This window comes from Morchella sextelata (genome assembly GCF_020137385.1).
Source record: "Morchella sextelata strain SCLS chromosome Unknown scls_3, whole genome shotgun sequence".
Taxonomy (NCBI): domain Eukaryota; kingdom Fungi; phylum Ascomycota; class Pezizomycetes; order Pezizales; family Morchellaceae; genus Morchella; species Morchella sextelata.
The window spans coordinates 1922424-1946091 of NW_025408618.1; the positions used below are offsets into that span (position 1 = coordinate 1922424).

Sequence of the window (23668 nt, forward strand, 5' to 3'; positions counted from 1 at the left end):
CTTTCCCTCATTTGGATGGATGATCGATCGCTTCAACAGGCAGGGTGTATTATGATATTTCGCAAATCCATAACCCAGCTTTGCTTACACTACAGCTATCCGGCAGTTCTATTATCGACTCACCTGCCTACTGCTATCCGCACCCTACTCGCGCAGAAGGAGATGGCTGCGCAGTAATATATCTTACTTTACCACCCCAGCAACCGACTACGCTTTTTACCATGGCCAACCCTGAGCACAGGCAACAACAGCAAAAAGTGCCCCACACTAACAATACAACCGCATCTCAAATATCAATACCCTCGCTGCGCCTCAAAAACTCGTCGAAGCTTCGAAAAGAGCACTCCTCATCAGCCTCAACATCGTCATTAGCATCCCGACAGACTATATCTTCACGGGACCGGGACCTCCCCTCAGCTTCAGTACTTGTGAAGAAGAGTAACTTACCAAAGGTTGCACAGCAACAGTTGAAGCCAATGTCTATACTAAACTCATCACCAATGCTCACACCTGTGACAACACTAAAGTCACGAACAAGTCCGCCGACAAAAACACATGCAGTATTTGGAGGAGGTGCTTCATTATCGCCAGAAAAAAGGCGAAATGTTATTAGGCGAAAACCTTCGTCAAATGCGTCATCATCGTTTTCATTAGTTAGCCTGAGGACGGGGTCTACTAATTCACTAAATGCTTCAACGGTATCATTGACAACAAGCCAGTCTAGTGTTGCTTCAAGGAATCCCTCACAATCATTTCTGGGAATTACAATGCCCTCAACATCCTCATCAAGAGCTGCAAAGAAGCGGACTGCAAGCTCAAGTTCAAACGAGATTCCGCGGATAATGACTCGAGACCTACCATTATCACCGCCGCCGAATATCAGTGAACCCAACCCGGGCAGTAGCCCTTCAACAAGATATACCGACTCACCAGGACCGTTCATGAACTACTCCTCCGCAAGCTCGGTAGCATCACAGTCGCCAGGCTTCGGGCCTGTAGGAGGTTACAGGAGTAGGCAAACCCCAACGCCCTGCCCAACAAGATCCAACAACCTTGACTCAGTAAGGGAATCCACCACCTCTACATCCTCCGGCTCCACAATCCGCGCATCAAAAGACAGAGACGGTGACGACCAAGACTACGAGCACATCAGTCCATGGTCCGACTCGCCACTGCCAATGAGCTCCACTCCTGACTGTGACGACCAGAACTATTTCGGACAATACCCATCCGCTGTGGTCTCTCCTGCCACAACACCATTCCACCACAACCCTTCACCAAAGCTCGCACCCATACCCTCGCCCTCGCCACTACTTCTCTCAGCACCATCACCGGCACTAAGCTCAAGCAGACGCAAGGTCAGTATCTCCTCAACAGCAGCCTTCTCCCGCCTCGGTAGCCGTACCCCCGACCTCCTTAGCTCTGGATCAGGCCGCGGCCTCGGCGTTTCAATACCAACAGCATCCTCGCTCGCAAAGGGTCGCAGCAAATCACTCAGCGGTAGCACCGCATTCGCGCCACCGCGCAAAGAGGCTGTCACACCACCGATACCGTCGCCGTCGTTTCCGCCTCCGCGGAAGAACAGTGCGCCGCCGATTATTCGCGGTGCGACACCAGCACCGAGGGATCCGATAGCAATGCAGGGAGGATTGGGACATAGGGTTATGAGCTCAAGGGTTGTGGAGAAAGGAGCTGGGAAGGATCGGTCGCCGACTCGTGAGAGTCCTGGGAAGGTGGCGGTGTCGCGGCCGGGGTTCTTTTCAAGGCAGCGGACGAGGACAAACGAGTCGTTGGAAGAGAAGGAGCGGGTCAAGGAGAAGGAGGCAGCAGCGAAGGAGAAGAAGAGAGGGCCGGCGGCTGGGACTGGGCATGAAGGATATTCGGTATTCACTAGCAGAGGGAGAAGCGGATCTTCAACCGGTGGGAGCGTTGACAGGAGTGGAAGTGCCAGCTCAACAACTACAGGATCATGGGGACGGACAAGCCGGAGAGGAAGCGAGTCAAAAGAGCCAACAGATGACTATTTGCGCGAGCGTCTCCTCCCCGTCGTCATCGCCGGCGGCGGCGGTGTAATCGAGAACTACAACCTCGCCGGCACTGCAGAGTCAATGATCAGATCCGGCAGCCAAGAAAGCAGCAAGGAAAAGAAGAGCTTCGAGTTTGGCGGCAAGCGGGCGCCCACCCCAGTTACAATGTCCCGAGAACCCTCTTCAGAGGGTTCAATATTCGGGCGCCGAAAGATCTCTACGCCAAACCCGCCGTCGCCGAGTCCAACTGAAGCGGCCACACCCCAGGTCAAGAAGAAGGGCGCATGGGGCTTCCTGCGCGGCACCGCATCAACGAGAGAGCGCGCAGCGACTCCAGCACCAGCACCACCCGCGCCGGCTCCTGCACCAGTGCAAAAGCTACATGTGCAGCATGTAAGGTCTCAGCCTCACTACCTAGCGAACTTGGATAAGGAGCAGCAGAAGGAGGCCGCGAAGCTTGCGGAGCAGTTGCAGGAAATGAGGAATAAGAAAACGGTGGCAATAAATTATGCAGGGACACTCAGGCAAAAGCATCACATTCACTCTGCGAAGCCCTCAAATGCCTCAGTTGCCTCAGTTGCAGTTGCGGCGCCTGTGCCTTCAACTTTAAAATCAGCGCCGCAGGTACAAGCGCCAGCGCCCGCATCGCCGAAAAAGTCAGTGACACCAGCTTCTTCAGCAGTGGTCTCGGGTGAGCAGGCAAAGCAGGAGGTTAGGCAGGCAAAGGCGGATGAGAGGTCGAGGCTTCAAGGGCGATCAAGGGTTCCACAGATCGGGAGAATTCCTGCTGTGCAGTACCACTCACGGAAAGCATCAGTACAGACTAATGAGCCTATTAAGCAAGCTCCCAGTTCTGCTCCAACTCCAGCTTCGACCCCAGCTCCAGCTCCAACTCCTGTTTCTTCACCAGCTCCAGCTCCTGTCTCTTCACCCGCACCCGCGCCTACACCCGCACCTGTATCCGCACCGGCACCGGCACCGGCACCAGCGCCAACTCCAGCTCCAGCCAGGGCTCTTGCTCCTGGGGTTCCTACTAGAATGAGGGTGGAAATGCTTCCTCCTCTTACTACTCACTACCCCAGGGGCGATGTTCGCAACACTGATCTCTTGACGGCGCCGCCGACAATGGGAAGACCATTCGAAGAGAGTTTCAAGCGTGCCAATGAGCAAAAACCCGCTTTCCAGGTCAACTGGGGCGGCTTCGGTCTAACACAGACACCTGTAACTGCACACCCACTCGAGAACCCATTCATCTACGACACACTCGATATCAGAAAGGCCAACCGCGCAAGCGCACTTCTCACTCCAATTGACGATACTCCAGTGACATCGACGACTAATATGCCGTGGCCAGTCCGCGAGGATCCGTTCGCGACACCCACTCTGGGACCTGATGTGGTAGTGGATGGAAGCGAGTGCGATGAGGATATCTGGAACGAATACGACGACCTTTTGTACAATGTTGATATGTTTGGCGAGCCATCAGACGATCTTGAATTTCAGGGAAACACCAGATCCGCAACCTCATCACTCGGTTCACCATTCCAGTACGCAGACCTTTGTAGCGCTTTCCCCGACCTCCTTGACGAAGATAACGAAGACATCCACACTCCTGGATCTGATGATACTGTACAAGAGCAGGGTCTCTACATTCACGACTCGCCTACGATTTCACCTGCGCTCCCAACCGTTATTGTTGCTGCTCCTAGCCCGATTATGGATCTGGGCCAGCCTTTCCTTCCACCCTCGTATCCTGCAATTTTGTCACCTTCAACTCCATTCTCTGTATCTTCTTTCATCCGTTCCTATGGCGACCGCGACTCCTATCCTTCTGGCTCAGGCCAGCCACCGACCTCATCACCACCTGCTCCACCTCCAACAATCACTCTCGGCGCACCACCACCACCTAGGCCAAGGACTCGAGTCAGAACCCACAGAGCAAATGGCTCAAATGGATCCAACAGCTCAAATCTCTCGACTGGCTCTGACAACTTCGTGGACATCTCGGGCGACGAAATGGACGTACGACTCTGGGCACTCATGACAAACCGCTACCTCTCCTTCGACCGCACCCTCGTCAGCCCTGCACACGAGCAAATGAACGGTATCACAGTACCGCTCGGTCCTCGCAATAGTGGCAACGGAAGGGTCTTGGTTATCGATGGTCTCGGACGTGGTATGTAAACCTGCATGATAATCATTGGCTTTCATAAATACTGATTTATTACAGATGACTGGTCTTTTTACTGCGCCTTCTCATACCCCCGTGCTAAAGTTTATAACCTTTCCCCTACTGCTTCTGCTGCACCTGGCGGCCTCCCACCTTCACCTTCAACGCCTCGGCCACCGAATCACCAGCAGGTCAAACACCTAGACTTCACCGTGCAATTCCCATTCCCGGGCGGCTTCTTTAACGTCATATCGCTCCGCTTCCTACCATCCTCACACGATGCTTCGCTGCCATTCATCCTAAGCGAGTGCAGGAGGGTTTTGGAGCCAGGTGGTTACTTGGAAGTCACAATACTCGACCCAGAACTGATCAGCATGGGCCCACGCACCAAGAAGGCCGTCAACCTCGTTAAGGCGATCATGGATCGCGAGCGGGAGTCCGCCACGACCCCTGCTTCCTCAACCACATCTTCTCGCCCATCGTCAACATCAGAGCGCATGCTGAAGCTCCTCTCGAAGCGTGGCTTCGACGAGGTGAGCAAGTGCTTCATAAGCCTTCCCACCGTTGCACCGACGGAGGACTTTGAAGCTCCAGCAGTGGCACAAGAGGGGGCGAACGATATGATTGACGCAAGGATGATGGCTACTGTGGGAAGGTGGTGGTATACGAGGTGCTACGAGAGCGTCATTACTTCGAGGGGCGAGGTCATGCGCAGGAGTATGTGGAACGATAGAGCGCTGCTAAGGGAATGTGTGGAGAAGAATACGTCGTTTAGGATGCTTGTGGCGCATGCGAGGAAGCCGTTGAGGAACTCGGCACCAATTGTGGCTGAGAGGAGTACTGGACTAGATGGTCTGATTGAGGGGATGTTGAGCGGGAGGGTTTAGATTTTTTTCAGTTTCTTTTATGGGGCTTTGATTAGATATCGGGGCCCTTCTTTCTTCTAACTACATTCTTCGATGACCTAGAGTTGTTACTTGTTTCTTCGATTCTAATTTGTTGTAGTTTATGAGGTTTCACGACTAGTCTGGACATGTCTTTTTTTTTTTTTTTTTTTTTTTGTTTATTGCTTATTTTCTTATCTCCTTATTTCTTAGTTACTACTACTGCTATTACTGGGTGGGAGGAGGGGGGTCCTAATATTTTTTTCCACGGACTGGATGGGGTGGGGATCTGTATGTACTGGTTACGACACTTGACATGATCATGATTTGCTTTTCTTTGGTTTTTGGTTTTTGGTTTTTGGCTTTTGGTTTTTGGCTTTTGGTTTTTTCTTGTTCTGTATCTTTAGCGGCTCATGTTCTATTTTAGCGATATCTGGGGGGTTATTGTTTTTTAGTATTTTGCTTTTGGGTGCTGGTTGTGGTGTAAGATGGGTGGGTTGGGATGATGATCAAGACTAGTTTGCTACTGAGATTAAGACATGGGGGTTCAATATATTGAATGAAATTGGAATTAGATATATACCCGCAGCCATGTATACGTACTTTATCGCTATGTGATTTTCATAAGTTACTCTACTACTACTCCACTGTAACTGAAAGTGCCTGCAGATAACAAACAATCTGCGGGTCATTTGTCGATCCTGTACGTAAAATAAGTAACACCGGTAAATAATATACAGGACAAGGAAAATTAAAGTACTTTCGTCAAAGCGCTCTCGGAATATCGGTGTAAATCCCTCTGTCTCTCTCATGCTTACATGTGTGGCTGTAAAAAACACAGTAGAGTTGAGGAGCCCATATGTAGAGTGATCTAGCCCCACCACATGCACCGTTTGATAGATCTCGATTCTCTCTTTTCTCCAGCTCTCTTCGGCTCTTCAAGCCCCACAGGCCAATCTGGAAAGCCTATTCCATTCGCAACCACACGCAAATCATGTGATTTTGAGTTCATGCGAGGATCTACGGTTCCACTGTCTGATAAGCGCCTCCCCTTCTCGCGAGCCTTTGGTAGAGTATGATAGGGTGCCCGTGTGTGTGCCAATATCTCGAGTCCTTGGTTACTAGTGGGGGCGGTTGTAAACAACGGATCGGGGAGAGCGAAGAGGTTATGAAATAAAATGAGATGTGAGCCATGGTTTGGTTGGTTGGTTGGTTCGCAATATAAGCAGGGGGGTGGTCGGTGAGAAGAGGTTTCCATGGGTTTGTTTGGATGAGAGGAATTCACAGTTGTTTCACGCAATGGGTCTAGGCTGCAAACACGCGCAAAGACCGCACACCGCCCTACGATGTCGCTTCAGTACGGTAGCCTTAGTAAGTAAGTAGCCAAGTGGGGGAGGAAGGGAAGGGAGGGTTCGATCCGAGCCGGACGGAAGCGCGGCAATTATTACTGTGGTACAGTTTTGGTAAGCGATCATGGAGCGGAGTGATCGCCTGTGAAGTTGAGTTGCGATGTCTCGAGTTCCTGAGTGTCTCAGATCTGTGTGATTCAGCTGAGGCAGTAAGATTTGCTTTTACGAAACAATAGACGAAGAGTGTTATATGTATAGTTCTTGTTCAAAAGTCCCGGGACAACGCAACCGCGAGCTGCTACGGGGGCTTGTCCCAGGATTTTTGACATGGAGGTATATCACTACTCCAATATATGATGACGTGATTAGGTTAGACAAAATCAACGTCGTGGGAACACCTGCTCCGTGTCTTGAATGTGTGAATAGCCCGAGCCGATCGAAAACGGCCGTCATCACCGAGCACACAAAGCAATGCAGGAGCACCTCTGGGTTTTCTCCCCCGACTGGACCATCGCGTGCCCTGCGGTCGTGGGTAATCCAATTGATTGATTCAAGTTTGCATAGTAAGAAGTTAACGTCAGCGACTGTGGAGGATCGATGTTTGGTATATATTATGTTATATTAGTTGAGGCAAGATGGTTGGTTTGAAGAAGTTCAAAAACCATTGGTGAGTAGTGTACCGGTTCTGAGTCCGCCAGGTCGGCGTACTCTATATTGAAGACCCCCATGTTTCCCATGGTTTGAGGCTATATGATAACATCTGGATGTATATGTTCTATCACCACGAAAGTCTGTTATTGGATGGCAGCCTATTAATTTGAGGATCATTTCCTTAAAAGAGAAGTATTACGCATATCCCTTGGGCGTAAGCTGTATTTCTGCACTTTTTGCTGCCGAATTTAGATCAAATCTCCTGCTGTAAACTAAACCGAGGCTACAATGATTGAATCAGGGGAGAGAGATGGAACTTTGAGCCGCAATCGAGGGGCATGAGGGGGTAAAACCGAGAGGGGTGACAATAATTTAAATGATGTCCCACTAGACTGGCCATCCGTATTATGCTTCCCCTGTAACTCCACGCGGAACTAGTAGAAGGTCTATGATTCAAGTACTGCTACTAGTATACTCAGAAAACCGGCCCTGTAGATAACAGTGGGGTAATGTCTCTGGGGTCTGTATGTATAACGTGGCTTGCTGCCCCATTTGAACGTGGACTTCCTGGATAGAACAACGGCAAGACAGTTGAGAGAAGTAACATTCTCACCGTGAGCGTCATAGGTCCTATAGAATATATATTGAGACGATGCTCTACAATACATACATGTATATTTAGTTGTTGTTTGCATCGACACTGGTGATGGTCGTAATTAGGGAGAGGGGCGCTAGGGTTGTTTGTTAGCCTCGACCTGGAGCATCATTAAATATTTGCCGACACTACAATAATTACATGCTATAATGATACCTCAAGATAATCTCTTTATTAGGGTATAAACTTTCGTTCCTTCTTTGTGATGAGCAGGACCGGTTTGGTAGCGTTATAGAAAATACCTTGGTAGATATCTTTATGGGGAGGTTAGGTGATTTGAAGGGGGCGCTGGAAAATCTCCCGAATAATTTTTGTTCTTTCTTTCCCTCATACTTCAGTGGCGAGTTATTAGTTACGGGAGCCCCTATTTCACAAAGGAAAAGAACCCGAAAAATAGCCGAAGAGGTACTTTCGAAATTTTTATGAGGCCAAATGGCCAAGCTGACAAACTGTCATCCGCTGAAACTAACTGGCCTCATTTCTCAATAGACCATACGTTATAAGAGCGCATGTACTATAGCTAGTGGAAACAAAAGTCACAAGGCCATTTGCAACAACCAGAGCGTAATGAAAATAAATTATAAAGGTCTTATTAACAAATAAACGCAATTATTTATGTGTTATGTATAGTATTTCATATATCTTGATTGGTATTTGCTCTACAAGAACGTTATATATTTTAAATGAATAAATTTTTTTGTAAGTCTTTTTCGTTTGACGCTTATGTACATGTACCTACTCTAACCACATTTTGAATATGAGTCATGATATATCACTCGTTCATCTCGACCTCCGTTTTGGAGTGAAGATCTGAAGAGAGCAAAATGTAAGAGATGCAAGTCGTAAAATAAGAGATTTACATACATTAGAGTTCACCTCGCTATCTAATATAGCCAATATCGAATAGGACAAAGTGTCGTCGTGATATGTCTAGTTACAATTTCGCTATCATGGTTTAAAAAGCTAAATATTCAAAGCTTCATAAATATTCTTTTTAATGATTTAGACGCTCAAATAGTGTTTCTTATTAATTATCATTCACTAGAGTGTCTATTTTAAAGAGGTTTTGGGGTCGCCTAATACTGAACGAATCGGTAGTCTCTTACAATTAGTATTGATCTCAACATCCCGAGACCATGGTGGTGACAAATTTGTTCCTTCAGGATACAAGAAAATCAAAGTCCTTTTCTTTTAGATAGTATTAGGAATTATCTCTATACTCAGCGGTATTTAGAAATCTAAATGTGGGTAGTGCTTTAATTCGAGCGCAGCCTTTGTTCGGCCTATTGGTCCCTCTGATTTGGCCAAACAATAAATATTAAGCTCTAATGTCTCTTCCGGAACAATGAAGAACCTTTTTCGATGGCGAATTGGCCAATCAAAACCAACAAAACCAACAAAAGTGCATCGACCCCTTTGCCTTGGCTGACTATCAGCTCTATAGTTGGCTGAAAAGTCGCCATTGTCCATTAACCAAGTTTCCCCATTGTCCTAGAAAACTCTATACACAGTATCCTGGGATTTAAAATTACTTGAGAAATATATAATAAATAAATACCTGAAACTCAAGATCTTTCTCTAGATAACTTTAGGTTGAAAGCCAAACAGACATTCGGGATGTTAACCGTGACAATTCTGGCCATCACTGGTTTACTGAGAGTGATAACTATTAGCCACTAGATCATTCTCGGTGTTCAAGTATCGGGGCGTGGTATAATTGGGGAAAAATCATTGGCAGCTTCTTCGGAGTTATTTCCGTCAATACGATCATTGACATTAGCAACTACAGAAACCACCTCGCGAGTCATCCAAATAGGCCACCCACCGTAGGCTCTTATTCGTAGACTCAAGTGTACAGTTAGCGGACCAGTAGCTCGCATCTGCATCCATGGATCTAACTTAGTACTACTTGCTTTCCCTCGTAAGAATTAGTCGCTCCCCCTGTGCGAGCTTCCCATACTATGGGCCGCGACTTACACGATTACGTATTGATAACAGTGATTGTTACTATGGCAATCCTTTGTTTTGAAGGCGTCTGGTGCTTAACATGACGGGATTGCGCACCTCGCCTCGGTGCTAGTTGATTGTCAGTAAAAGTATCTCTTAGGCATTGGAAGGTATGAGCTATGATGTAGTTAAAGATTCAATTAATTATTAATGAATTAATAAATAATCAAATGGTTGGATTGCCCAGTAAGAAGTCCAATTGTAGCACAGTCTCTCATGTATTCACGCACGCAGAAATGACGGACACCAAGACTGAAAGACGGCTGCGGACCTCCTCCAAGAGAAGAGCCCGCACTTGCGATTTTGCTCTCTCTGTTACGCTGTTGCGCAGTCGTCAACCACTACTTTGTTTACTTCTCTTCTCTTTTCTTCCCCCCACCTCCACTTCCTTTCACCCCCAAACATCCCAATCCCCCAACACTCGATCCTAAACTCAACAATCTACGATCTCATAAATCCTTCAAACAATTTTCACTATGTCTGTTCACCCTACTCATTACACAACCCTTACTCATAATGGCATTACCCAAGATTTTCCCCAAAAGTGTGACTGTGGTCTCTACACCGGGGCCAGTGCTCGCCGTCATCTCGTCCACGATTGGGAAGAGAAACTACACCACATGCGTAGGAAGAAGAACCGAAAGAATGATCCCGAATACGACGAATTTCGTGGATTGAGTCTGAACTTTTCCCAAAGAATTGCCTTGGAGAAGATAAAGTACGAGAAACTTGGAGTCAAATTTTCCAGCATAAACTCCCCACCGGGCCCCCATGACTCCAGTATCTCCAAGTCCACCGTCTTCAAGCCTGGAAGAAGAATCAGGGCCATTATTGAGGATATGAAAATGTCCAGCCAATTTCGCCAGAACGAGAAAATGGACTGGGAATTCGCCATCACCCACCCCAGCCCCATAGTCACTCCTCCCTCCAGCCCCAAACCTCCATCAAACGACGCTAAATCCACCGAAACGTTGAATCGAGTCACTATTACCCCTCGAGTTTGGGGACCACTATTCCCTCTCGGTAAGTCAGCAACTGCTTTCCAATTTTATGCCATTTGTCACTAATTTTTAGTCAGATTATAAAAACGAATGGGATTTAATTGGATATGGGCCTAGAGACCAGCAAGCTCTTGACAAGGCGGCCCTCAGCAAGGAAAACCGTTATGGCGATGCTCGTGCTATTACCACCTCCTTCAGCTTGATCGATCGGGAAATTTAAAGGAGCGCCCGCCAACCTCTAGGTTCTACGAAACACAACCACGTGTAGAATGCAGTAGGTGATTTGAGTCGGATTGTCGAATGGAAAGGCTAAGGTTCTTTTGAGGGGAGTGAGGGGGGTTTATGGTTTACAGTGTATGGTGTATGGTGCATGGTGATGGTGTATGGTGCATGGTGATGGTGTATGGTGCATGGTGATGGTGTATGGGATAGCTTGCAAGCTGTACGAATAATGGTTGGATCCATGGAGGCTTAAAGCGAATGAGTCAGGTATAGGTATACGTATCAGAATACGCATCAATTAGCGGGGTTTTTCATATCGATCGTAAGCTAGATGTATTAATGTACCTTTTCCCTTTTCTGTCACAATGTACCTTTTCTATCACAATGCTATCTGTCTATAAAAGAGATAGCTGTATCTAAATATTTATACCAACTCAATTTTACCCTTGTTTTTTTTTTTAACAATTGTTGTGTTTATACTTCGCCTCTCAAGCGGTCGTTTTAATGATATCTCGTTTGTATCCGAGAGCGGGTGGCATGTCTTGGCTTTATCGAGTGATTAACCATGATTAAGGTTTCAAAGCTGACACAATAGGGTCATCCTTATGATCAGCCCCTCTGCAGCCACGCATTGGTTTAAAGGAACTTTATGCATAGGTGTCAAATAAAGCTAATTCAAAAACCCACGTGGTTTTATAATTGGTAATGTGAGTGTTTTCCAATTCTTGCAACGTCATTAATAGCCAGACCACTAAGCTTTCTTATCGTAGTACTAATTTCACTTCAGCACTCTATAGCGTGTACATTACCTTGGTTATCTACGAAGACTGGCCTCGAATCGGTCAGTAGTCGCAAGGGGTAGGGTATGATGTTCTAGATATGGTCTAATGCAAGTAAAATTCAAATCTCTTCTATCTTATGCCGCTCGAATCTTAAGGAGCCCCAGGAAGTAACATACAATATTCCAAGATAGCTCACTAACTACCTACAACCAAATCTCGCTATAAGGGTACGGAAATTTCGAGAAGGTCGGGTCGCAGCTTACCCTTATAGAGAGGGTACCCTTATGGGAACTTAGGGTTAGGTTTATTTAAGTTGATTTCCGGCCCAATAATGGATAGAGGGGCTGTGAATTAATGGAGACTTGCGAGTTGTAGGAGGGATATGACCCTAGCCCTACCCTTTCTATAAGGGTATTCACCAAAAAAATATTCAAGTTGCTAAGGGTACCCTTATAGTAAGTATTCGGCCATGCCATTTACCCTTAATTTTACACACAAAAGTATTGAACCATAAATCCATACCATTATAGGGCGATTACCCTTATAAATGGTACCCTTATAGCGAGATTCGACTATACTTGATTTTCACAGCTAGAAGAAATCGCAAGATTTACAAATCCATACACGGGCTTATAATAAAGCATCCGTAGCCCCAAGAAAATCTATCACCGGAGGTGTGTTTAAGCTCCCATCGTAACCTCATAAACTAAAAAGAAAAACTCCTAAATATTAACGAGTGAAAAGAAAAGAAAAAGAAAAGATGCATCAGAATGCATCAAACCCGGTCTACCTGCAATTGTCCCCCTCCACAAAGGGCCTATCTGGGAAAGACATTCACCTTCAAGCTCTGAAAGAAACCAATCAAACAGACGATTTAAGTGGTTTCTGAGCGTGTAGAAAGAAGCTGCACACTCCTCGTTAATAACCACCTCAAATCTACAGCCCGTAAGAACCAAAGACTTACTGGATATTATAGGTATGCATTCTCTTTGACGACAGCTCTCGCTTGGCGCTATTAACCAACTTTGTCACATCACTGGGATCCATACCCAGATTTCTTGTCAACAATGCCATCCCCAACGCCTCAAATCCAGTCTCAGAAAGCATCAAATAACACTCTCCAATCTCTCGCTGCAATGGGTCGGCTGGCCAACTACCGAGTGGTACCTTAATCCTCCTCATTGTAGAATTCCGGAATCCGGCTTTCTCGATCCCATTGATGAGCGTGTCGGCACCTATGAAACCCCGACCTTTTTTTTTTTTTTTTACATCCATGAGTTTACATCCATGAGCCGAGGAAAAAAAAGCACGGGAAGGCAAACAACATACCAGCTTTCTTAGCGGCCTCATTCGTGAGCTCATAATACTTTGCTAAGCTTGAATTCGCCGAGTACGTCCCATCATCACTGGCCACACCCATTTCAAACTCACAAACCTCAATCCAACCGCCGGGCTTCAATGACCTTCGGAAAAAAATCAGCAGTGAATTATTTCTAATTGATTGAGCGGGGGTAGAAGAGCATACTTATAAGCCTCAGCGAAGAGCGCAGCCCAGTCACTGATTCCACCGTTGAGGTAGCGAATATGCACCATGTCGAAGGTTCCTTCAGGCCATTCCCACTCGCTTTCGATATCATCTATTTGGAAACTCACATTTGGGGGTACCCTGGAGGTGACGATAATCAGTGCCGGGAAAAGAAGAAGGGGGGGGGGGGGGGGGGGGGGGAGTAAAAAGGTTGTTTTACCAACTGGGCTGTATAGGACTTAGGTCTGTGCCAATGACCTCGGCGGAGGGATACTGCCTTTGAACACATCAGAGGAGAATTCGGAGAATGGGGGCAACTCCAGGGTACATACTCTCCCATATCAATCGCCCAGATCCCCGTTCCTGTACCCAAATCTAATATCTTTGTAGGATTTGGACACATTGGGGCAGTGTGTAGTTCTCCTCTCAACACGAGCAAGCACATATGATGCAGCATATCCAATCTATGCTCGCCGACGAATGTCAGCGAGTTCATATATATATATATAAGGACGGGGGTATATATCAATCGATCAGAAGAGAGCCATGAAAACCAACCGAACCTGTTCTGCCTGGATGGTTTTCACATAGAAGCGTCAGAATTGGAACCAGTAAGATGAGATCAGACAAAAATAGGTGGCCTAAATGAGAAAGTTACTTCGTCGTTTGGGAAAGCATATATCCTATCAATCCTATGTATGAGCAACAATCTCCTAGCCAAGGTGAACAGGGGGGGAATATACCCGTCCCGATATGCATGATATCTCCGCCCGTTCTCAAACCGATATCTAACACAACCGATATATCTCAGCATCGTCTCTCCGCGTACACACTCAAGAACAACAAGGTGCCATACTCGAATATCGAATTCGCGGCCGAATTCCCACTACAAGCACTGTGTCGCACGCAACCACACCACAATTAGCTAACGCAACTTTCACATCAAACTATCGACCCAGCGCTGCGGAACCATTCCCCCCCCCCCCCCCTCCCACCCCCCCTCCTTCCAAGGAAAATCAGATCGGCGACAGAATTGAAATAGATGCTTCATACTCCCAATCCCGATCCTGCAGCAACCGTCCAGTCAGCCTATAATCTTTCCATCCCAGGACCTTAAAAATTTCCGACTAACCGGACTCATACCCGCCTCAATCCGATCCTCAGGCACATACTCATGGTGATGTTCAGGCGGTGGCGGCATGAGTAGAGAGGTGGGTGCGTGGGCCCGGGAGCTGGCTAGAGGAGAGGCAATAGTAGTGGGTTGGGATAGGTAATAATTCCTTCTTTCGTTTCCTCTTTCCGTTACCGTTGAACGTGGAGAATGGAAAAGTTTCTATATGTTTACTCTGCAGCCAGGACAGGACAGATAATGGGGAATGTGATATTGTATCTAACGTGATGTGAGAGGAAGGGGAAGAGAAGGGAGGAGGACCTGAATATACACCTTGTCGTATAGAACCCCGGGGGGAGGGGGGGGGGTGTTTGATTGGTGGTCGGCTTAGGGTGCGTTGGTTGGCACTGTTGGGCTGGCGCTGACAAAATAAAATTCCCCGAGCGCATATATATACCGACCCTGCGTGGAAAGAAGAATATGTGATGATGCGGCGTCGTCAACCACCTAGCTAGCTAGTGCTCTAGCAAGAGCAGATAGTAGAGTGGAGTAGAACCGGACAACTCCAGTCAAAAGCAGAGGCCGAGCCGGTATGAAGTCGTACTCTATTTAATTCTTTTTTGGGATTCGCTAATACGTGGGGGAATATATCCTATCTATCTACTCTAGCTCCTCGCTTGTATTTACGGTTGACGTGCAAGTCCCTACCTATCCTATCAGTTTTTTTTTTTTTTTTTTTTTTTTTTTTTTCCCCTTTCTCTTCACCAAACTCACTCCCGGTATATACGCTTCCGATATATTGAAGGACCCTCCTTCCAATTGCAGCTCGCTCCTCCAAGCTAGGGTGGTATTATTATTGTAGTAGGTAGGGGAAAAAATCCGCCGCCCCACGAATTAACACGTTAGCAAAAAAAAAAAAAAAAAAAAATTCAAAACAACGGGCTGCAACCGGCCCCCTTCCGTGTAAATTTATCGATGACATTGTAAGGGAATCCTTGCTCTTAATTTGGGGCGCCGAAACTAGCTTAGGGTGCTGATATAGCTACATGTAGCTTGTAAGCTTCCCCTAGCTGGCCATGAGTGCTGACTACATGTGCAGGGTGCATTAATATTACATTGTATATCTGGTACGTATTTACCAAGCTAGGACCGTACTTGCCATATACGGCGCGGCCGCTTAAGCGTTTGTAATAATTATTTACTAATTTTAGTAGTTAGTTGGACCTGATAACTACATGTGTACGGTACAGTGACAGAAACATGGATAAAATGACTACCGCAGTCTTTGGCAATGCCGTACTACCACTGCGGTAACACTACCGTTTACTTCGTCAAAGATACGGAGATAAAGCGGCATATTCTCACAATGCCGTTACTGATGCGGTATCAGTTTTTACCCCCATTTCTAATACTATAGGTACTCCCCACGAAGGCACCGACTGTGCTCTGCTCTAGATGACAACTTTACTTTACACTCCGTTCGGCAAAAAACTACGATATGAATATGGCGAGGTTAATGCAACCTGAAAAAGAATTACATACAGCCAAATATGTGATTTTTGTGATCTAGTATATATATTTGTGAATACCGGCGCCAAAAAACTCGAAAAAAAAAAATTGGCCATCTCCGGGCCAGTGATTATTTGCGAATGGCATCGATCCGCACCAGAAGTTTTCCTCCCATACAAGTACATGTAATTTTGATCTCTAGAAGCTAGCCAATTTTTTTTTTAGGCAACCCACCTGCCAATGTAGCAACGGAACATGTCAGGATTGCATTGCACAAAAACCTGGCAGAAATAAAAAAAAAAAAAAAAAAAAACGTGGTTGCTCGAACAACAACTACCTCCAGAAAGAATCTCACACACATATATATATATATATATATGTGTGTGTGCCAAGACGGCCGAATATATCGTGAAACAGGACCGGCGGCCGTATATATCGAGTTATGGCGGTATTATATTGTGGGTTACAATTTGGGGCGTGTTCGGGGGCTGCAACCGTACCACAATTGCAATTAAGTTTGGGACGCTAGGGTGTAGAGGGGTAGGTAGGTACATGTACATACATGTACTTGGTGGGTTGAGTGGTGCTATTCCAAATATTTAGGTTGGAGAGGAATATGTTTTTTTTTTTTTTTTTTTTTTTTTTTTTTTTAATCGTGATATATTGGGCAGATACATGTACATACATAGCAGGATTGAGAAAGTTGATATTTTGTGGTTTAATTTGCCAGAACACTAGTACTACCACTTGCAATATTATCTCGATATATTTCACGATAGGTATATATTGGGGGGTGTTGCCGAACGGAGTGTTAGATAACTACATGTAGCTATATATATGTAGAAAGAGTCTTTTCAACTACAATGCTACAAACAACCACCCAGTACAGTACAGACACCACTGATGAGCTGTGTGCCTACTCCACATATATATATCGCCCTGGTCAACACAACAAGCCCAAGTGCTGTTCCCCACCCAGCCCAGCCCAGCCCAACACCCTGAGCTGATACGCTGCATCTCGATTCGATTGTGTTTCTCCTTTTTTCTTTTCCCCCCCGAGTCCCGCAAAAGCAGACATAAGTCTAGATCTACATCTTTTCTTCTGCGCTATTTTGATTTCCGTGTTGATCCAGACTTAACTAAATACTGCTACTACTACTACTACTACTACTACTACTACTACTACTACTACTCATCGATTGAGGGGTCCATAGCATACAGTACATACTCCTTTTTTTTTTTTTCTTTTCCTTTTTGGAGAGAGAGAGATTGAGCGCGCTCGTGCAATTGAGGGAAATGCAAAACAATTACACTCCTCCTCCTCCCCATACTCCCCATACTCGAGCTCGAGGTCTTCATAACTACCCACCGGCCCACCCACCTAGGATTACCTACTACAATCTAGCAGACAATACACAGAAAAAAAGACGCGTTATTTTTTGTTAAAAACACAACCAAGAAACAAAAAAAAGAAGAAATCTCATAAACTGAAGCTATATATTAACTAAGAAAAAAAAAAAAACCGTGAAAAAAAAAATGGTCCACCCCGTCCGTCCGTCCGTCCGTCCGTTCGACTAGGCAACCCCAAACTTCCTCGCCCTAGCCTCCGCCTTCGCCTTCTCCGCCGGGTCGTCCAGAATAGCCTTGTAGCCGCCCTTCTTCTGGACACCGGCGGCGGGCGCCTGCGCCCTCCTCGGCTGACCGCCCCTCTGCTCGACACGTCCGGCGCCATTGTTGCCGCCCCTGGTCCTCTTCCCGCCCCTGGTGTCCTGGGCTGGCGGCGCGCCACGCTTCCTGTCCCGGCGGTCGGGGAGCGCCGAGTCGAGGCCCTTGACAACCTCCTTCTTCTTCTCCGGCGCGTCCTCAGCGCCGGCATTCCCAAAGCGCTTCTCGCGCTCGAGCTTCTTTGTCGCCTCGGTGACGGCCGCATCGTCGTCGATGCCGAAGCGCTTGGCGCGGGCCTTGCGCCGCTCGAGTTCTACATCGAGGGTCGATGCGGAGAGGCCGGCGGCAAACGAGGGCTCCTCGGCCTTTGGCGCGCTGGTTGTCGCGGCGGCGGCGGCAGTCGTGCTGGTCGCAGCCTCGTCGGTGACGGTCGATGGCGAGGACGGCGACTGCGAGTTTTGCGTGCCAGTGGCGTCTTTGCTCTTTGCCGGGGCGGCAGCAGTGGTGGGCGTCGCCGTGTCAAAGAGCGCCGCGATGGAGGCAAACTTCTTCTTTGGCTTTGCGGGGTCCGCTGGAGCGGGTGCTGCAGCGGCGGGTGTGGGCTCTGGTTTGGGTGCTGTCGCGGTGGCAGTCGCGGGGGCGGCTATGGTGGTGGTGGTGGTGGCAGCGGTGGTGGTGGTGGTGGTGTTGGGGGTCGCAGCGGCGGCGGCGGGCGCGGGGTCGTCGTTGTCGTCCCAGTCGACGTCGTAGTCGTCGGCGGTGGGGAGATGGCTCTTGTTTGCGGCGGGCGAGGGAGCGTCCGCTGATGCGTCTGCGGCAACCAGGCGCGCGACGAGCTCGGATTTGACGCCGACGGTGGGGAGGTTCCGCTTCTGGAGGGCCTCGCGGAGCTCGGTGACCTTGAGCTTGGAGTAGTCTGTTGTTGACGACATTGTTATGGTGGTGGCGGTTGTCTGTATCGTGTTTGTGGGAGAGGACGCGATTGACACCGATTGATTGATGGTGCAGATGGATGGATTCAAGGAGAGGATGAGGGAGAGCAGAGATAGAAGGAGAGAAGAGGGGGATAGATAGATGGCTGGCTGACTGACAGACAGACAGACAGACCGACAGACAGACAGACAGATGGAGATGCTGGCAGTGGTGAGGTGTGAGTGAATGAGTGAGTGAGCGAGAGAAAGAGAAGAGAGAGAAAGAAAGAAGGCAGGGAATGCAGGGAAGAGGCCAGCAACAGCAACCGGCTGCTGTGTGTTGTTGTGATGAGATGCACACCGCGAGGCGCAGCGGGTGGCCAACGCAGACGGGGTGTGGCTGGGGTGTGTGGCTGGGGGGGTGGTGCAGCTGTGAGGGAATTCAATCGAGCGCGAGACGAGCACGCAGTCTTCTGTCTATCTCTACGGTCCAGTCCAGTCCAGTATCTAATCTGCGCCCCGGAATGCAGCCTCTCCCCCAGACAAGAGATGACGTCTTCCTGTGCCACGCCCACGCCAACCACGGACGCGTCTGCCCGTTACCCGCCCCCTGCACGTGACCCGCGCGATTCTTTGTTTACTCACCGTAGCCGTAGCCGTAGCCGTAGCCGAACATCTCAGAACCCTCAGCCGTGCAGTGCAGCCCGAAGAAGAGTGACAGAATCAGGCGGCCAAACACCACAGCACAGCACAGCCAGCAGCATCACCAATCCAGCACAGAAACCCCCCACCACCCCGCCACACCACCACCAGCAATGGCCAGCACAGAAACAGAGACCGAAACCACCTCCGCCACAGCAACAGCAACAACGACCACCTCCACCTCCACCGGCACCGGCACCGCTACAATGCCCCGCTCCCGCCAGCACCTCCCCTCCCTGCACGACCTCATGAGCGCCGCCGCCGACGACGACGACGCCACCCCGCGAGGAGCCCGCCGCAAGTCCGAGTTTGAGATCTACCGCGACGGCAAGGGGCCAGCAGCAGCTACCAGGACCTCGAGCACGGGCACGGGCACGAGGGCATCGCCGGGCACGCAGCTGCACCGCGAGCGGCGCATGCGCGAGAAGGAGCTGCGCGCGCTGGAGGAGGAGTATCTTGGCGGCCGGAGGGGGGGGACGAGCGTGATTGAGGAGGTGACGGAGGAGACGGATGAAGAGGGGGGGGGCATGGCGGGTGTGTTTCCCTTGCCTTGTGCTTGCTTGCTTGCCTTACCTGGTGGGGGGAGTGGGGGGGTGTCAATGACAGCTACAGCTACAGCTACTAACTAACTACCGCAACTACAGACGCACCCCGCCCCCGCCCCCGCCCCCGCCGCAACACAAAGCCCTCCGCAAGCAGCATCCTCTCGCACGGCCACCCGGACCCAGAGTTAACGCCGCTGCCCGCCCCGCCGCTGTCCCGCCTGCACAAGAGGTTCGCCACAGGCACCACGCCGTCGCCCGTCGTCCACAGGGCCGCCACTGCACCCCCGCGACGCCCCAGCAAGCTCTCGCCCACCCCCGTGCTCGCCCCCGCGCCCGCAGACCCCGACGTCTCGCCGCTCGAACACATGCGGCACCTACGCCTCCAATTCGAGGCCCTCCTTCCCCCCGCGCACTCCCCCACCCCAGCGCCCGCAAGCCCCAAGCCCCCCCGCCGCGCCGCCAGCAGCAAGCCCACCACCACCGCCGACCTCATCGCGCACTACACCTTCACCCTCTCGCACCTCCCCGCGCTCACCCACCACTCCCGCACCGCCACACTAACGCTCACGCCCACGTCCCCCTCCACGCCCGGACACCTGACCCTCAACCTCCGCCCCGCCGCCACGCTGCGCGGCAGCTCCCACCACACATACACCATCCCGCCGCACGGGCGGCCCATCACCATCACCACCACCACCGCCGGCCCCTCACCCACCACGCGCACGTACGCGCTCGCCGACCTGCCGCTGAAGCACCTGCCGGCGCTGCGGTACGCGAAGGCCTTTGTGGGCCTCGTGCAGCGGTCGACGCTTGTGGGGCGCGTCGAGGCGCGCGAGAAGCATGGCGGCGGCGGCGTGTGGGTCGGGCGGCGCTGGGCCGATGGGCGCTTCGAGGCGGCGCGCGAGGGCGGCGGGGGGGAGGAGGTGCTGGTGCGCATTGACGGCGCGAGGGGGGAGCGCGTGCGTGTGTGGGTTGGCGGGCGGAGGGTGCGCGATGTGGGTGCCGTGCGGTGGGAGGGGGTGGTGGATCGGGCGCAGAGGATGTGGAGTGCGTGTTGGCGGGTGCTGGAGGAGGAGGAGGAGGAGGAGGAGGAGGAGGAGGAGGGCGCGGGGGTGGTGGAGGAGGAGGAGCACAGTGCTGCTTCGACGGTGACGCCGCCGGTGAAGGCGCCACGGACTCACACTCACACCCGACCTGACCCAGCACCGCAGGCAGCAGCAGCAGCAGCAGCGGCGGCGGCGGCGGCGGCGCACAGTAAATACATCCCCTTCCCCATCGACGTGGCCACGACATTTGTCCCCACCATCGGCTGGTGCCGCCGCGACAAGCACACGGGCTGGTGGAGCATGCTCTTCCTCGACGGCGTGCGGCTGGAGATTGACCCTGTGAGCGGCGACGCCGTGTGGACCGACAAGCTCGACGGCAGCGAGGGGGAGCAGAGGAGGGTGCTGAAGGGCGGCATGGGCATGCGGGAGGTGCGCGAGAGGGTGAGGAGGTTTGTCGAGAGGGGGTTGTAGTGGTGGTGGCAGGAGGGGGGGGGGGGATAGTGGTGTGTATATGCTTTTTTTTTGTGTGTTGTTGTTATTGGCCGGTTTCTTTTGGTGGTTTCTTTTGCTCTTTGCTCTTTGCTCTTTGCTCTTTGCTCTTTGCTCTTTGCTCTCTCGGTTTTTGCGCGTTTGTGGAGTTTGTGGTGGTTATAGCGTTACTTTTTTTTTTTTTTTTTTTTTTACTGCTTTCTCTATTTTTTTTTAGTTTTGGCTGGATACGATACTGCTGTGACCGAGCGAGCGATATGGCTGGCTGGCTTCCAGCAGTGTGGTCATGTCATGTATGTAGGTAAGAAATTAATTAATCAATTAATTGAAAACCTCCCCCACTTCCCACCCTTCCTCCAACTTAAAACCTACATACAAAAAAAAAAACTCTGTTTGGTTCACGAGACATCACTCACTCTGCACTAAGTGACTAGAGTACTTGGAGCAAAAAAGGAAAAGAGGAAAAGAAGGAAAAAAATGAACTCAGAATATGAGCCCCACGCGGGGGTCGAACCCGCAACCTTGAGATTAAGAGTCTCACGCTCTACCGATTGAGCTAGCGAGGCGTGTTTCAACGTGAGATTTTGGGGTATACGAAGGATTAGCTAAGCGACGGGTTTGCTTCATGACTTTCAAGCATGACTGGTAGACTAGTAGACTCGTAGTCGCCGGTAGTATTTAGTGAGCAATCGAGTGGGAATACCCGCCGCCTCGTCCCTTCTGGCGCGCCTATTCCAAGTGGATTTCCCTAAGATTGTTTGGCGGCCTTAACCTTGACACTTCAATTGGCCGCACCCACACCAACATGTCGCAAAGCTTTCACTGCTGCCGTGCACAGGTAAGGTAATATAAATACCAACAGTCCGCCCCATCCCTCCTCTGGTCGGAACTCTGATACATGTAGCAGTGGTGTAGTTGTCGCATATGCATTGGAGGCAAGTGTTCTCCCTACGTGTGTCCGCTGAGAATAGTCATGGGGAAGCATCGACAATAATATCCGGCTGAAAGACAGCATTGGCGGACGGCGGGGACGGTGTAGATGGCAGCCGTACTATTGATAGTAAGTATACTAATATATGACCCTGGGGTGCTTAGACCTAAGAGACGCCTTTAGCACTAGCGAGTTAGGTGTCGTTGATCCATCTAGATGGAAGAGATGTGCGGCGTATCTAGAGTTAGTCGCGGGGGTAGGAGAGGGGGGGGGGGGGGTTGTTGACAGTATCTACTCCCTGCCTGTCGCTACAAACAGATGTCAGAGACACATTGCTATCCTCGCCTGCAGCGTACCACGCCCGCACCAGCCCGGTAGCTAGTACGCTCGAAGACGCAAGTATATATTACAACAAGCAGCCAGGTACCATCTGTTGAACCGTTAGTATCCATCTAGGCAGCGTTGAGCGTGGGGCCGGACCATGGAATGGGAGCGGTGAGTACCGACTAACCCCCAGTAACAGCGGCAGCTCCGGCGTACCTTCTAGCGGGCGTCCCCCCAGCTCACTTGTGTGTAACTACATACCTGGTGTAGTGGCTATGTGTGAAACCTCCAGGCCTGCAGGGCCATGCAAGCGTTGATGCCAGTAGAGTAGAAACCGGGGCGGGTGTGTACGTAATATCATTAATTTACCCAGCCCTTGTTTCTATCAATATATTAGCCGGAAGTCGATAGACGTGTATATAAGATGGGCAAGGCTGGTTGTACATATCCTCCCGACTGCAGACCCGGCGCGAACGTCACAGCAGATCTAGATCACTGTCCATAGCGGATGGACACGAGACTAGATCTAGGGAGAACGCTAGCCAACCCCCCCAATTGAACGATGTGGGACTGCAGTGATATGGCCGGGACGCTTTGCCTTGGGATTTGTTCGTTCACTACGTGGAACCGGCCGGGGAAAACACATCTCTCACAACGACAGAGGCCGAGAAACTCTCTGCTACGGAGTATCACAGAAAATCACTCGGAGCGGATTAGTAGTGCTAACCCAATCCAGCTAGCCAGTTAACCCACCCAGCCCAGATCAGTACACCGCTCTTGTGTAGTCTCAGCACATCATTGCAGCAGTCCGCACTTGCACTTGGACAACATCCACTGCAGCCGCCAAAACTCCTGGATTTGCATCGACTCCGGTGCCTATGCCACCCTCAAATCCAACCACCCATTCTGTAACCAGCTTCAACAGGACATCATCAAAGAACAATTTTTGCCAGCCACGGAGTACAGTTAGGGGCGCCGCATCCAATAGCAGGACCAACGAAGCAGTGTTTTCCCGCAGTACGCAAGGGCCACCTCCGTCACGTACCTATAGCTACATGTAGCTCCCTCTATCGGCGAGGACTGCATGACGTCGGAAAGTGGTAAATACTAGTTACACGGACATACCGACCATCACCGACCTGAGCAGAGCAGAGTATCGATA

At 50.0% G+C, this 23668-nt stretch overlaps 5 protein-coding genes across 5 annotated transcripts; 3 read left to right on the top strand and 2 right to left on the bottom strand.

Moving 5' to 3' along the window:
• Nucleotides 1-221: 221 nt before the first annotated feature.
• H6S33_009331 (uncharacterized protein) lies at nucleotides 222-5084 on the top strand (the record flags this gene model as incomplete). Its single annotated transcript, XM_044840714.1, has 2 exons — nucleotides 222-4203; nucleotides 4258-5084. 2 exons carry the CDS (start codon nucleotides 222-224, stop codon nucleotides 5082-5084), a joined length of 4809 nt encoding a protein of 1602 aa, XP_044698146.1.
• A 5135-nt stretch (nucleotides 5085-10219) lies between these two features.
• On the top strand, nucleotides 10220-10964 carry H6S33_009332 (uncharacterized protein; the record flags this gene model as incomplete). The annotated part of the gene is made up of 2 exons (XM_044840715.1): nucleotides 10220-10766; nucleotides 10822-10964. The coding sequence occupies 2 exons, from the start codon at nucleotides 10220-10222 to the stop codon at nucleotides 10962-10964; spliced, it is 690 nt and encodes a 229-aa protein (XP_044698147.1).
• A 1645-nt stretch (nucleotides 10965-12609) lies between these two features.
• H6S33_009333 (uncharacterized protein) lies at nucleotides 12610-13676 on the bottom strand (the record flags this gene model as incomplete). Its single annotated transcript, XM_044840716.1, has 6 exons — nucleotides 12610-12652; nucleotides 12713-12983; nucleotides 13078-13211; nucleotides 13274-13414; nucleotides 13494-13550; nucleotides 13606-13676. The coding sequence occupies 6 exons, from the start codon at nucleotides 13674-13676 to the stop codon at nucleotides 12610-12612; spliced, it is 717 nt and encodes a 238-aa protein (XP_044698148.1).
• Nucleotides 13677-17467: 3791 nt separating this feature from the next.
• On the bottom strand, nucleotides 17468-18490 carry H6S33_009334 (uncharacterized protein; the record flags this gene model as incomplete). Its single annotated transcript, XM_044840717.1, has 1 exon — nucleotides 17468-18490. One exon carries the CDS (start codon nucleotides 18488-18490, stop codon nucleotides 17468-17470), a length of 1023 nt encoding a protein of 340 aa, XP_044698149.1.
• Nucleotides 18491-19284: 794 nt separating this feature from the next.
• H6S33_009335 (uncharacterized protein) lies at nucleotides 19285-21233 on the top strand (the record flags this gene model as incomplete). The annotated part of the gene is made up of 2 exons (XM_044840718.1): nucleotides 19285-19705; nucleotides 19816-21233. 2 exons carry the CDS (start codon nucleotides 19285-19287, stop codon nucleotides 21231-21233), a joined length of 1839 nt encoding a protein of 612 aa, XP_044698150.1.
• Nucleotides 21234-23668: the final 2435 nt, after the last annotated feature.